This window comes from Cinclus cinclus, chromosome 28 (genome assembly GCF_963662255.1).
Source record: "Cinclus cinclus chromosome 28, bCinCin1.1, whole genome shotgun sequence".
Classification (NCBI taxonomy): domain Eukaryota; kingdom Metazoa; phylum Chordata; class Aves; order Passeriformes; family Cinclidae; genus Cinclus; species Cinclus cinclus.
This window is the reverse complement of record NC_085073.1, coordinates 6,393,212-6,405,305: the sequence shown is the minus strand read 5'-3', so window position 1 is coordinate 6,405,305 and position 12,094 is coordinate 6,393,212. Positions and strand designations below refer to the sequence as shown.

Sequence of the window (12,094 nt, the reverse complement as noted above, 5' to 3'; positions counted from 1 at the left end):
TGTGCCCCGCTGTCTGTCCCCCTGTCTGTCCCGCTGTCTGTCCCTCTGTCTGTCCCCCTGTCTGTCCCGCTGTCTGTCCCGCTGTCTGTCCCCCTGTCTGTCCCTCTGTCTGTCCCCCTGTCTGTCCCGCTGTCCCTCTGTCTGTCCCCCTGTCTGTCCCCCTGTGCCCCGCTGTCTGTCCCGCTGTCTGTCCCTGTGTCCCCCTGTCTGTCCCCCTGTGCCCCGCTGTCTGTCCCCCTGTCTGTCCCCCTGTCTGTCCCTCTGTCTGTCCCCCTGTCTGTCCCCCTGTCTGTCCCTCTGTCTGTCCCCCTGTCTGTCCCGCTGTCTGTCCCCCTGTCTGTCCCCCTGTCTGTCCCGCTGTCTGTCCCTCTGTCTGTCCCCCTGTCTGTCCCTCTGTCTGTCCCCCTGTCTGTCCCGGGGCGCTCTGTGGCTTTAAGGCGCTGCCCGGGGCAGTCCCGGGATCGAAGTCCGCGGGCCCGGTGCTGCCGGCGGGGCCGGGATGCAGCTCCCGGAGGGCCCGGCCGCCCTGGCCGCCCCCCTGCTCGCCCTGCCGGTGGTCTTGGGTGTCAGCGGTGTCACCTCCCTGGAGTGAGTGGGGACCGGGAGGGACCCCCGGGAATGAGGAACGGGGAAAGGGAGAGACCCCCAGGAATGGGAGAGACCCCCGGGAATGGGGAACGGGGAACGGGAGAGACCCCCGGGAATGGGGAACGGGAGCGGGGAGAGACCCCTGGGAATGGGGAGTGGGGAACGGGAGAGACCCCTGGGAATGGGGAGTGGGGAACGGGAGAGACCCCTGGGAATGGGGAGTGGGGAACGGGAGAGACCCCTGGGAATGGGGAGTGGGGAACGGGGAGTGGGGAATGGGAAAAGGGGGTGGGGAGTGGGGTCCTGCCCGGGGGAAGGGGTCGGGAGCGACCCCGCTGCTCCGGGGGTGGGATCGGGCTGGGACGGGAGGGATCCCACCCGGAGTCGGTGTCACATCCTCAGGGACCCATTGGGACCTGGCAGCCGCGTCCCAGCCCGGGGCTGGGGCTTGTCCTGGATCCGGGAATCCAGCCCGGGACAGGGGCTGGGGCTATCCCGGAATTCATCCCGGGTTTGAGAATCCAGCCCGGGACAGGGGCTGGGGCTATCCCGGAATTCATCCCGGGTTTGAGAATCCAGCCCGGGACAGGGGCTGGGGCTATCCCGGATCAGAAGTTCCAGTCGGGGTCAGGGACCTCAATCCAGGTGTTCCCATGGGAAGCGGCTGCAGGTGGGGTTTTCCCACTGGATTTAATTCTGGAAGTTCAGACCCCACAGAGCCTCTCCCAGAGATCCCAAATCCCGGGAATTCGGGTGATCCCGACCTGGAGACCCCTCCCGGAGATCCCAAATCCCAGGAATCCGGGTGATCCCGGCCCATCAGTGGCAATAGGGTTTTTTTCTGGCAATGGGGGATCGGGGCCGTACTGGATTCTGGAGCGTTCCCGATCCCACAGCGGCTCCCCAGGCCTGGCCCTGGCAGTGATCCTGGTGTTCCTCGGCCTCATCTCCCTCCTCATCCTCACCGGTGGTGCTGGCCTCATCCAGGACCCACTGTTCTGCGGTGAGACCCCCGGGATTTGGGATCTGGGGTTTGGGATCTTGGATCTGGGATCTGAGGGGGACCTGTAGGACTCGCACAGAGCAGGGATCTAGGATTTGGGATCTGGGGTTTGGGTTTTGGGATCTTGGATTTGGGATCTGGGGTTTGGGACCTAGGGTTTAGGATCTTGGGTTTGGCGTTTGGGATTTGGGATCTGAGGGGAATTTGTGGGACCCGCACAGAGCAGGGATTTGGGATCTGGGGGGAGATGTGTTGCCGGCACAGAGCAGGGATTTGGGGTTTGGGATTTTGGGGATGTGCAGACCCTGTACGGAGCAGGGATTTGGGGTTTTGGGGGACGCCGCACGGAGCCCCCCGGCTCCCCGCAGTGTTCGTGGTGTTCTCCTTCGTGTCCGCCGTGGATTTGACCATCGCGCTGGAGGAGGACGGGATCATCTCGGGCTTCATGGAGCTCTACGTGCGAGAGGTGCCAGCCCTGCCCGCACCCCCACCCGGCCACCCCCGGTGTCACCCGGTGTCCCCACCCCCGGTGTGACTGGCTCTCCCCTCCCAGTGTGACCAGCCGTCCCATTCCCAGTGTCCCATTCCCGCTGTCCCATCCCATTCCCCCTGTCCCATTCCCGATGTCCCATCCCATTCCCAGTGTCCCATTCCCGATGTCCCATCCCATTCCCAGTGTCCCATTCCCGCTGTCCCCATTGCCGCTGTCCCCATTCCCCCTGTCCCATTCCCGATGTCCCATCCCATTCCCAGTGTCCCATTCCCGCTGTCCCCATTCCCGCTGTCCCATCCCATTCCCCCTGTCCCATTCCCGATGTCCCATCCCATTCCCAGTGTCCCATTCCCGCTGTCCCCATTCCCAGTGTCCCATTCCATTCCCAGTGTCCCATCCCATTCCCAGTGTCCCATTCCCGCTGTCCCCATTCCCGCTGTCCCCATTCCCCCTGTCCCATTCCCGATGTCCCATCCCATTCCCAGTGTCCCATTCCCGCTGTCCCCATTCCCGCTGTCCCCATTCCCGCTGTCCCCATTGCCGCTGTCCCCGCAGGGCGATCCCCACCTGCGCACGGCTCACGGGCTCCTCACCTGTTACTGGGACGGCACCGTGCACTACGGGCTGTGCCTGGCCATGGCCGGAGCCGTGGGGCACAGGTGGGCAGGGGGACCCCAAATTCCTGAGGAGGGGGCTCCCGTTGGGTGGAAAATCCTGAATTTTGAGTAGGGGGTTCAAAAGTGGTCGCAGGGCAGATTCAGGGGGTCTGGGGAGCTGGAAAATCCCGAATGTTGAGGAGGGGGCTCCCGGTGGGGCTGGAAAATCCTGAATTTTAAGGATGGGGTTCCCGGTGAGGATGGAAAATTTGAAATTTTGAGGACGGGGCTCAGGAGTGATCCCGGGTGGACTCAGGGGGTCCGGGGAGCTGGAAAATCCCGAATTTTGAGGAGGGGGCTCCCGGTGGGTGGAAAATCCAAAATTTTAAGGAGAGAGCTCCCAATGGGTGTGGAAAAATCCCGAATTTTGAGGAGGTTTCTCCCGGGATGGGTAAAAAAATCCGGAATTTTGAGGAGGGGTCTCCTCCTGTCCCCACAGGAAGAATTACCGCGGGCTGGGTCTCTTCTGGCTGGGCTCGCTGCTGATGAGCGCCGTGGTTTTCCTGCTGGGAAATCTGATCGGTACGGCCCTGGGGAGGAGGAGGAGGAGGAGGAGGAGGAGGAGGAGGAGGAAGGCTCCGTGCCCACCCCGCGCTCTCTCCCGCAGGGAAATACAGCTCTGAGCTGAGCCCGGCCTTCCTCCTCAACCTGCCCTACCTCCTCCTCCTCACCTGGACCGGCCTCCGGCTCTTCCGGCAGCCCCGGGCGCTGCCGAGCCTCAGCCCCGAGAAGGTGAGGTTGGAGCGGGGCTTTTTGGGGGGCGGGGTCTGGATTAGAGGGTGTGGACCCCCCAAAAAATCCCGAATTTCCTGTGGTAGATTGCGGAGGAGCAGAGCAAACCTCTCTACCAGCGGCCGCGAGACCTGCTCCTCATCCTCATCCTCATCCTCACCGCTGCCTTCACCTTCTTCAGGGGGATGGTGAGAGCTGAGGGGTCCTGGAGAGGTTTTGGGGGGTCCTGGAGGGTTTCAAGATGGTCCTGGAGGGGCTCAGAGCAGCCTGGATGGTCTCGGGGGGGCTCTTGGAGGAGCTCTGAGGAGACCTGGAGGGGCTTTGGGGGAGTTCTGGAGAGGTTTGGGGGGATCCTGGGGGGTCTCGGGATGGGGGGCGAGGGTATGGAGGGATTTAGGGAGGTCCTGGAGGGGTTCAGAAGGGCCCTGGAGGGGCTCAGGTGGATCCTGGAGAGGTTTTGGGGGGTCCTGGAGGGTCTCGAGATGGTCCTGGAGGAGCTCTGGGGGGGTCCTGGAAGGTTCAGAGGGGTCCTAGGGGGGGTCGGTGGGGTCCTGGAGGGTCTTGAGGTGGTCCTGGAGCAGATTTGGGGAGATTCTGGAGAGGTTTCTTGGGATCATGGGGGATTTTGGGTGAGTCTTGCAGGGATTTGGGGGTTCCTGGAGGGGTTCAGGGTGATCCTGGAAGGGCTCAGGGGACCTGGAGGAGCTCAGGGTGGTCCTGGAGGGACTTTGGAGGGTCCTGGAGGGGCTGGGGGAGCTCTTGGAGAGGCTTTAGAGGATCCTGGGTGGTCTCGGGGGATCCTGGAAGGGCTCGGGGTGATCCTGGAGGGTTCAGAGAGACCCTGGAGGAGCTTTGGGGGGATCCAGGGGGGTCTTGAGATGTTCCTGGAGGAGCTCAGGTGTTCCTGGAGGAGCTCGGGTGCTCCTGGAACACCTTGGGCGATTCCCGGAGGGTCGCGGGGAGGGTCCCCTGCCCTCGCCCACCCTTTGCCCACCTCAGGTGGTCCTGGACTGCCCGGCCGATTCCTGTTTCGAATACACCTACCTGCACGAGCCTTACCTGCGCGACCCCGTGGGCTACCCCAAAGTGCAGGTGAGGGAGGGGGAGGAGCCGGACCCCTCCCCCCTCTTCTCCAGGTGCCACCGGAGCCCCCAGGGGTGACAATCGGGGCTGTCCCCGCAGATGCTGCTCTACCTGTTCTACCTGCTGCCCTTCCTCCTGCTCGCCATCTACGGGCTGGCCGTGCCCGGCTGCTCCTGGCTGCCCGACTGCAGCCTGCTGGTGGCCGGCGCCGTGGCACAGGTGGGGAAAAATCCTGGGGTTGGGGGGGGGGGGAATATCCTCGGGTTCGGAGGGGAAAAATTCTGGGAACTGGGGGGAAAAATCTCGGGGTTTGGGGTGGAAAAAATCTCGCGTTCGGAGGGGAAAAATTCCGGGAACTTGGAGGGGGGGGAAATCTCGGGATTTTGGGTGGAAAAGATCTCGGGTTTTGTGGGGAGAGGCGAAATTCTGGGAATTGGGGCGGGAGGAAATCTCGGGACTTTGGGGGAAAAACTCCCGGAATCTGGGGGGAAAAATATCTCAAGAGGGCGGCCCCAAAATCCCGAGATTTAGGACCAGGGTTTTGCACCTTTTAGGGCTGTGGCTCTGTACAGTTTAGGACTGGAGTTTTGCACCTTTTGGGGCCGCTCCCCTCTCATGCCCCCGCCCCGTCCCTGTGTCCGCAGGCTCAGTTTGCCCACCTGGGCTCCTCGCTGCACTCCCGCACCCCGTTCCCGTACCAGACCCCCGACGAGGTCCTGTGGAGTTTCCTCCTCTCCAACACCCTGTACGCGCTGGCCCCGCTGCTCCTGGCGCTGCGCTGCCTGCGCTCCCCGGCCTTCTTCCTTCCCCTCGCTGTCCCGGGCCTGGCCCGAGCCAAAAAGTACCAGTGACGTGTCCTGCTTGTCCCCCTGGCACTGTTGTCACCACCCCGGGTCCCGCTGTCCCCTCCATGGGGGATCCCGCCCGGTGACTCTCGCCCCTCTCCGAGCGCTGGGACCAGAGGTGTCCCCAGGGTGTCCCAAAGGTGACCTCAAGGTGTCCCAAAGGTGTCCCCAGGGGTGTCCCAGAGATGTCCCCGAGGTGTCCCCAGGGATGCTCCGCTCTCCCAAAAGCCGCGGGGGCCTCGGGATGCTCCACGGGGACATCGCTGCAGTCCCAGCCCTGCCCTCGTGTCGCTGCTGGGGGCACGCAGGAGCCGCGGTCCCGGAGGGTCCCGGTGGGTCCCGGTGGGTCCCCGAGGGTCCCGGTGGGTCCCGGTGGATCCCGGTGGGTCCCGGTGCCCCAGACAAGGCTGGGAGGGCTCAGGGCTGGGCACAACCCCAGGGGGACGCTGGTCACGAAATAAAGGAGCCGAGGCTCGCTCCGAGCCCGAGTCCCCAGCGAGGTCCCCCCGTGCAGACCCCGCAGCACCCCCGGACCCTTTGGGGGGCTGGGGGCGGCTGGGCCGGGGGTCCCTGTGGGTGCCAGGGTGGGCGCAGGGTGGGTGGGAGTGAGATTTTGGGGGGTGGGCACACGGCAAGAGGGTGGTACCGGGATTTTGGGGTTGGCACCCGCAGGGTGGGTGTGAGATTTTGGGGGGTGATACCTAAATTTTGGGGTGGGTGCCCAGACTGGGGCTGGGTGGGCACAGCCGCCCTTGCGGTTCCCGATTTACCGGACCCAGCTCCTCGGCCCGGGGGTCCCGGCAGTGCCGGGGGGCTCCGGGGGACACCGGGTGACCTTGGCGAGCAGCCGGCCCTGCGCAGCGCCGGCAGCGGGGCAGGGCCGGGCCGAGCTCCCGGTGTCGCCTCCTCCGCGGGGCCGCACCGGCGGTACCGGGGGAGGTACCGGAGGAGGCACCGGAGGAGGCACCGGAGGAGGCACCGGCGCGCTCCCGCGGGCCGGCACCGGGCACACGGTGAGTGCGGGGCTGCGCCCACCGCTCCTTCGCTGCGGGGCGGGCGCGGGGCACCGGGACGGGACCCCCGGTACACGGTGGGCGGGGGTCGCTCTCTCTACGGGGCCGTGACAAGAACGGGGCTCGCCCCTCGCTGCGCTGTCCCCGCCCGGGCACCGGAGTCCCGCAGCCCCGGGGCCGCCGCCGCAGTGTCCCGCACTGCAACACCGCACCGGGCCCGCGGCCGCCGAGCGCCTCCACCGGCACCGGCACCGGCACAGCCGCTGCCCCGAGCGGCACCGGGGCTGCCCCGCTCCTTCTACCCCCGCAGCGGACACCGGAATTCCCGGGAGGGGGCTCTTTCCCACTCCCCCTGCCCCCTCCGGGACCCCCGTGAAGGGGGTGCGTGTCCCGCTCCATCTGCCCGCGGACCGAGCACCGGGGCTGTCCCGCTCGCTTTTAACCCGGCTTTGGCACCGGGACCCCCGGCGGGGCGGGGTGGGGGCTGCCCCGCTTTTTGTGCCCCTCGAGCGGACCCCGAACCCCCCGGGCAGCGTCCCCGAACACGGCACCGGGACCACCGAGAGGGGCTGTCCCCCCCCCGTCCCCCCCCCCCCCCCCCGATCGGGCACCGCCGCCCTCCCCCTGTCCTGGGGAGGGGGTACCCAGAGCCAGGCTGGCATTTGGGGCACCCCAAAAGCGGGGGGCTCCTCAGAGCAGCCCCCCGAGGAGGGGGAGGTTCCTCCACACGCTCCCTCCTCGCTGTCCTTGAGGAGGGGGCGCTGCCGGGGGGGGGTTGGTTCTCGGGGGTCTCCTCTGCCCTCTCCGTGCCCATCAGCTCGGTTTCCAGAGGCGCCATAAATAACTCAGGAGATCCGAACCGGTGCGGCTGCCATGAAATATTCATCCCCGCCTGGGAGCCAGCGGGGCTCGCCGAGTTCAGAGCCGGGGCCGGGGGGTCCCTGAGGGGCCGGGGGAGGAGGAGCAGCGACCCCCCCAGCCCTGCCCGACCCCCGCTTGGGCACGGGGTGGGTGCCGGTGGCTGCTGGCACCCCTCGGACTGAGCACCAACATCACTCCTGGGGGCTCCCCTCGGCCGCGGGAGGTTTTTTGGGGGTCCTGAAGGCTCCGCTGTCCCCCCCCTCCCCTCAGATGCGCCCCCAAAGCCCCTGGGCCGCTGGCCCCGCAGCGCTGCTGCTGCTCGCCACCCTGCTCGCCACCCTGCTCGCCACCCTGCTCGCCACCGAGGCGCTGCCCAGCGCCCGCGGCAGGAAGAAGGTGGTTCATGTGATGGGTGAGTGGGGTCGGGGTCCTGCGGGGTCCCGGGTTGGGTTTGGGATGGTTTTGGGACTGGGGGAACCGCCTGCAGCCGTTTGGGGTGTTGGGTTTAATGGCCATCAAAGAAGGGGTCAGGGCTCTGCCGCGTCCCTCGTGTCGCCTCCCCGCCCTGTGGGAACCGTCCTGGGATTATCCCGAGCTCTCCTGAGGGTTTGCAAAGTCCCGCAAAAAAAAAGGAGAATTGCACCCAAATGTGTCCCCACATCCCCATCCTGCTTTGTCCCTAAAAGGGGGGAATTCCTCCCATATCCACCTCCTGCCTTGTCCCTAAAAAAGGAGAATTCCCCCCAAAGTATGACCCAGCATCCCCGTCCTCCTTTACCCCCCCCCCCCCCCGAAAAAGGGGAACTCAACCCAAAAGTTGCTCCCACATCCCGGTCCCGGACCCTCCCCTGTGCCAGCAGCGGCATCGCTGGGCACGGGTCCCACAGAGGGGACAGCAGCGCCGCGGTGACACCATCATCCTGCCCTGTCCCCAAAAGAGGAGACTGCCCCCCAAAATGTAACCCCACACCCCTACCCTGCTTTCCCCTCCCCGACTTCAGACCCTCCCCCAGCTCCAGGCGCCAGCCCGGGATGGTGACAGTCCCCGGCTGAGCCCGGTGTCCCCACAGAGGGTGACAGCGGTGCCGTGGTGGTGCAGACAGCACCGGGCAAGGTGGTGACACACCGCGGCGGCACCATCATCCTGCCCTGCCGCTACCACTACGACGTGTCCGCGCACGACCCGGCCGAGATCCGCCTCAAATGGACCAAAGTCACCGAGCCCATGACCTTCGTGGACGTGTTCGTGGCTCTGGGCAAAGCCCGGAGGGCGTTCGGCTCCTACCGGGGTCGCACGGCCCTACAGGAGGACGGGGTGGGCGACGCGTCCCTCATCATCCGCAACGTCACCCTGCAGGACTACGGGCGCTACGAGTGCGAGGTGACCAACGAGCTCGAGGACGACACCGGAGTGGTCAAGCTGGACCTGGAAGGTGGCTCGGGATGTTCCCTGGGTGGTTTTTGTTTGGTTGTTTTTGGTTTTGTTTTTTGGGGGGGGGGGTGCGGGGTGAAAATCACGGGATTTATGGAGTTTTGTTGGCGGGGAGGGTTTGAGGGTGGTGGGTCGCAGAAGGTGAGGGTATTTTGGAGGTGGGAAATGCTTTTTTAGGGGTTCTGGAGGTGGCGCAGGGAGGGAAACGCCTTTTTAGGGGCGCGGGGATGCGGTTTTGGGGTGGGAAAGGGGGGAACCGCTTTGGGGGAAACCGCAGTTTGGGGGTGCCAGGGCTCGGCTGGATCCCGCACGGGCACCACGGATGCTTCCAAATCCCAGAGCAGGATCTCCTGGAGTTCGGGCTTCCCTGCAGTCCCAAAACCTGGCTCTCCTTGCAGGGGGACGATGAGAGATTTTCCAGGCGATTTTTCCCTGCAGAATTCCCATTTTTCCAAACCCCACAGCAGAATCTCCTGAAGTTTGGGGTTCCCCTGCAGTTCTCCTGGAGTTTGGGGTTCCCAAAATCTGGCTCTCCTTACAGAGTGACCATGACAGATTTTCCAGGCGATTTTCCCAACGTGCAAAATTCCCATTTCCCCAAATCCCAGAGCAGAATATCCTGGAGTTTTGGGTTTCCAAAACCTGGCTCCCCTTACAGAGTGACAGAGATTTCCCAGGCGATTCTTCCCTGCAGAATTCCCATTTCCCCAAATCCCAGAGTAGAATATCCTGGAGTTTTGGGTTCCCAAAACCTGGCTCCCCTTACAGAGTGACAGAGATTTCCCAGGCCATTCTTCCCTGCAGAATTCCCATTTCCCCAAATCCCAGAGCAGAATATCCTGGAGTTTTGGGTTCCCAAAACCTGGCTCCCCTTACAGAGTGACAGAGATTTCCCAGGCCATTCTTCCCTGCAGAATTCCCACTTTTTTTCCAAACCCCAGAGCAGAACCTCCTGCACTTCGGGGTTCCCAATACCCGTCTCCCCTCCCAAAACAAGAGCGATTTTCCAGACCATCCTCCCCTGCACCTCTCGCACCCTCACCCTCCCCCGCCCATCCCCAAACCACCCCAAACCCCAAATCCCTTCTCCGCTCCAGGGGTGATTTTCCCGTACCACCCACGCTTGGGGCGCTACACCCTGAATTTCCACGAGGCTCAGCAGGCGTGCCTGGAGCAGGACGGGATCCTGGCGTCCCACGATCAGCTGCACCAGGCCTGGCTGGAGGGGATGGACTGGTGCAACGCGGGCTGGCTGCAGGACGGCTCCGTGCAGTACCCGATCTCCCGGCCCCGAGAGCAGTGCGGCCGCAAGGACACGCCCGTGGGTGTCCGGAATTACGGATTTAGGCACAAGGAGAGCGAGCACTACGATGCGTTCTGCTTCACCTCCAACCTCAACGGTGAGCGAACTGAGGGATTGCGGGAATTCGGGGTGATGGGGAGGGTGGGGGGAGGTGGAATCCAGCGCTGGAGGGGTTTGGGGTTGTGTAGAGGTTGTGGGGTTGGAGCGCTGAGTTTAGGGGGGGATTTAGCCAAAGCCTCTTTTAGTTTTTTTTTAATTTATTTTAATCCAAGCCCTTCTTTTATAAAAAATTCCAAAACGTTTTCTTTCTCGGCCAAATCCTCTTTTTTTTAAAAAAACTAAACCTCTTGTTTTAGCCAAAATCTCTCCTTTCTACCTTTCCTTTCCTTTCCTTTCCTTTCCTTTCCTTTCCTTTCCTTTCCTTTCCTTTCCTTTCCTTTCCTTTCCTTTCCTTTCCTTTCCTTTCCTTTCCTTTTTCCTTTCCTTTTTCCTTTCCTTTTTTTTCCTTTTCCGCAAAAACCTCTTTTATCTTTCTGTCGAAAACCTCTTTCTTCTTCTTCTTTTTTTTTCTTTTGTTTTACTTTTCTTTTGGCGAAAACCTCTTTCCTTTAAGGAAATATTTTACGTGCTCCACAGGATTTTCATCACTCACCCCCAACTCCCCTAATGTTTATTGTTTTTTTGTTTTGGTGGGGTTTTTTTTTTTTTTTTTTGGAGTTGCACGGGACTGGTACCCCTCAATTTCTCCAACCTCCCCAAAACATATTTAAGTCTCCACAGACCTTCTACCCATCACCCCCAACCCCCCTAAAACATATCTGTGCGGCCTCCAGCTCACCCGAGGATGCTCCACCGACCTCCCCCACCCCTTCACCACCCCCCCACCCCCCCCCCACACTATTTCCAGGTAAAGTTTATTTCCTGAAAACCTTCCGCAAGCTGAGCTACCCGGAGGCCGTCCAGGCGTGCAAGAACAACGGGGCGAGCGTGGCCAAGGTTGGGCAGCTTTATGCGGCCTGGAAGATCCAGCTGCTGGACCGCTGCGAGGCCGGCTGGCTGGAGGACGGCAGCATCCGCTACCCCATCGTCAATCCCCGAGCCCGCTGCGGCGGCCGCGAGCCCGGCGTGCGCAACCTCGGCTTCCCCGACAAGAAGTACAAGCTGTTCGGCGTGTACTGCTTCAAAAAAGCCGGGGGAGCCGCGCCCGCGGTGGGTGGGGGGCTCCCCAAACGCCTGTGATGCTTGGAGGGGTCCGGCAGCACCACCGGGTTTGCCCGGGGATCTTTTTTTTTTTTTTTTTCTCCCACCTCCTCCACCCCCGAACGCCGCGGGTGCGCTCCGGAGGGAGCGGTGGCACCAGCGAGGGTTGGTGGCACTCGGTGACTCTTGGGGACACTGAGGCAGCGGGGAGGGGAAGGGTTCGGTGAGCCCAGGCTGCGCCCCGATGCGGGGTTGGGTCCCCCGCTCCTCGCAGCTCTCGCTTCTCGACGCGGCTGTTTGCATGCGCTAAAAGGGCTGCAGAGGCCCCGCCCTCCTCATCCTCATCCTCACTCTCATCTTCATCTCCATCCTCATCGTCACCTTCACCCTCATCCTCACCCTCATCTTCATTCATCTCCATCCTCATCTTCATCTCCATCCTCATCATCATCCTCATCCTCATCCCCATCCTCACCCTCAGCCCCATCTTCACCCTCATCCTCACCCTCATCTTCATCTCCATCCTCATCATCACCCCCATCCCCATCCTCCTCCTCCTCCTCCTCCTCCTCCTCCTCCTCCTCCCATCGTCCCAGCGCTGTCCCCGTTCCCGGGAGGTGCCACATCCCACCCACCCCCCAAACACAAATCCCCCCGTGGCTCTGGGCAGGCTCTGGGGGTTCCGGCTTTGGCTCCGTGCCTTGGCAGCCGGGGGGTCCCGCAGCCTCCCCGGGGCAGCTCCCGCGCGCTCGGCTTGGCCGGGGCCGGAGCGAGGAGGGCCCGGGGGGCAGCGGCCGCTGTGCCCACCCGGGGCCGGGCTCCGGCCGCGGGCTTTGGCAGCCCCGGACGTAGATGAAATAAAAAGCTTCGGCCGCTTTGGAGAGC

The 12,094-nt window shown here is 63.4% G+C and overlaps 2 protein-coding genes across 2 annotated transcripts; both read left to right on the top strand.

Annotated features, from left to right (window-relative positions):
• Positions 1-499: 499 nt before the first annotated feature.
• TM6SF2 (transmembrane 6 superfamily member 2) lies at positions 500-5,411 on the top strand. Its single transcript, XM_062510007.1, has 10 exons — positions 500-588; positions 1,485-1,591; positions 1,960-2,057; positions 2,640-2,743; positions 3,180-3,262; positions 3,348-3,472; positions 3,559-3,660; positions 4,472-4,564; positions 4,655-4,774; positions 5,200-5,411. The coding sequence occupies exons 1-10, from the start codon at positions 500-502 to the stop codon at positions 5,404-5,406; spliced, it is 1,128 nt and encodes a 375-aa protein (XP_062365991.1). The 3' UTR covers positions 5,407-5,411.
• A 2,133-nt stretch (positions 5,412-7,544) lies between these two features.
• Positions 7,545-11,552, top strand: HAPLN4 (hyaluronan and proteoglycan link protein 4). Its single transcript, XM_062510062.1, has 4 exons — positions 7,545-7,686; positions 8,345-8,707; positions 9,804-10,106; positions 10,917-11,552. The coding sequence occupies exons 1-4, from the start codon at positions 7,545-7,547 to the stop codon at positions 11,246-11,248; spliced, it is 1,140 nt and encodes a 379-aa protein (XP_062366046.1). The 3' UTR covers positions 11,249-11,552.
• The last annotated feature ends 542 nt before the right edge of the window (positions 11,553-12,094 follow it).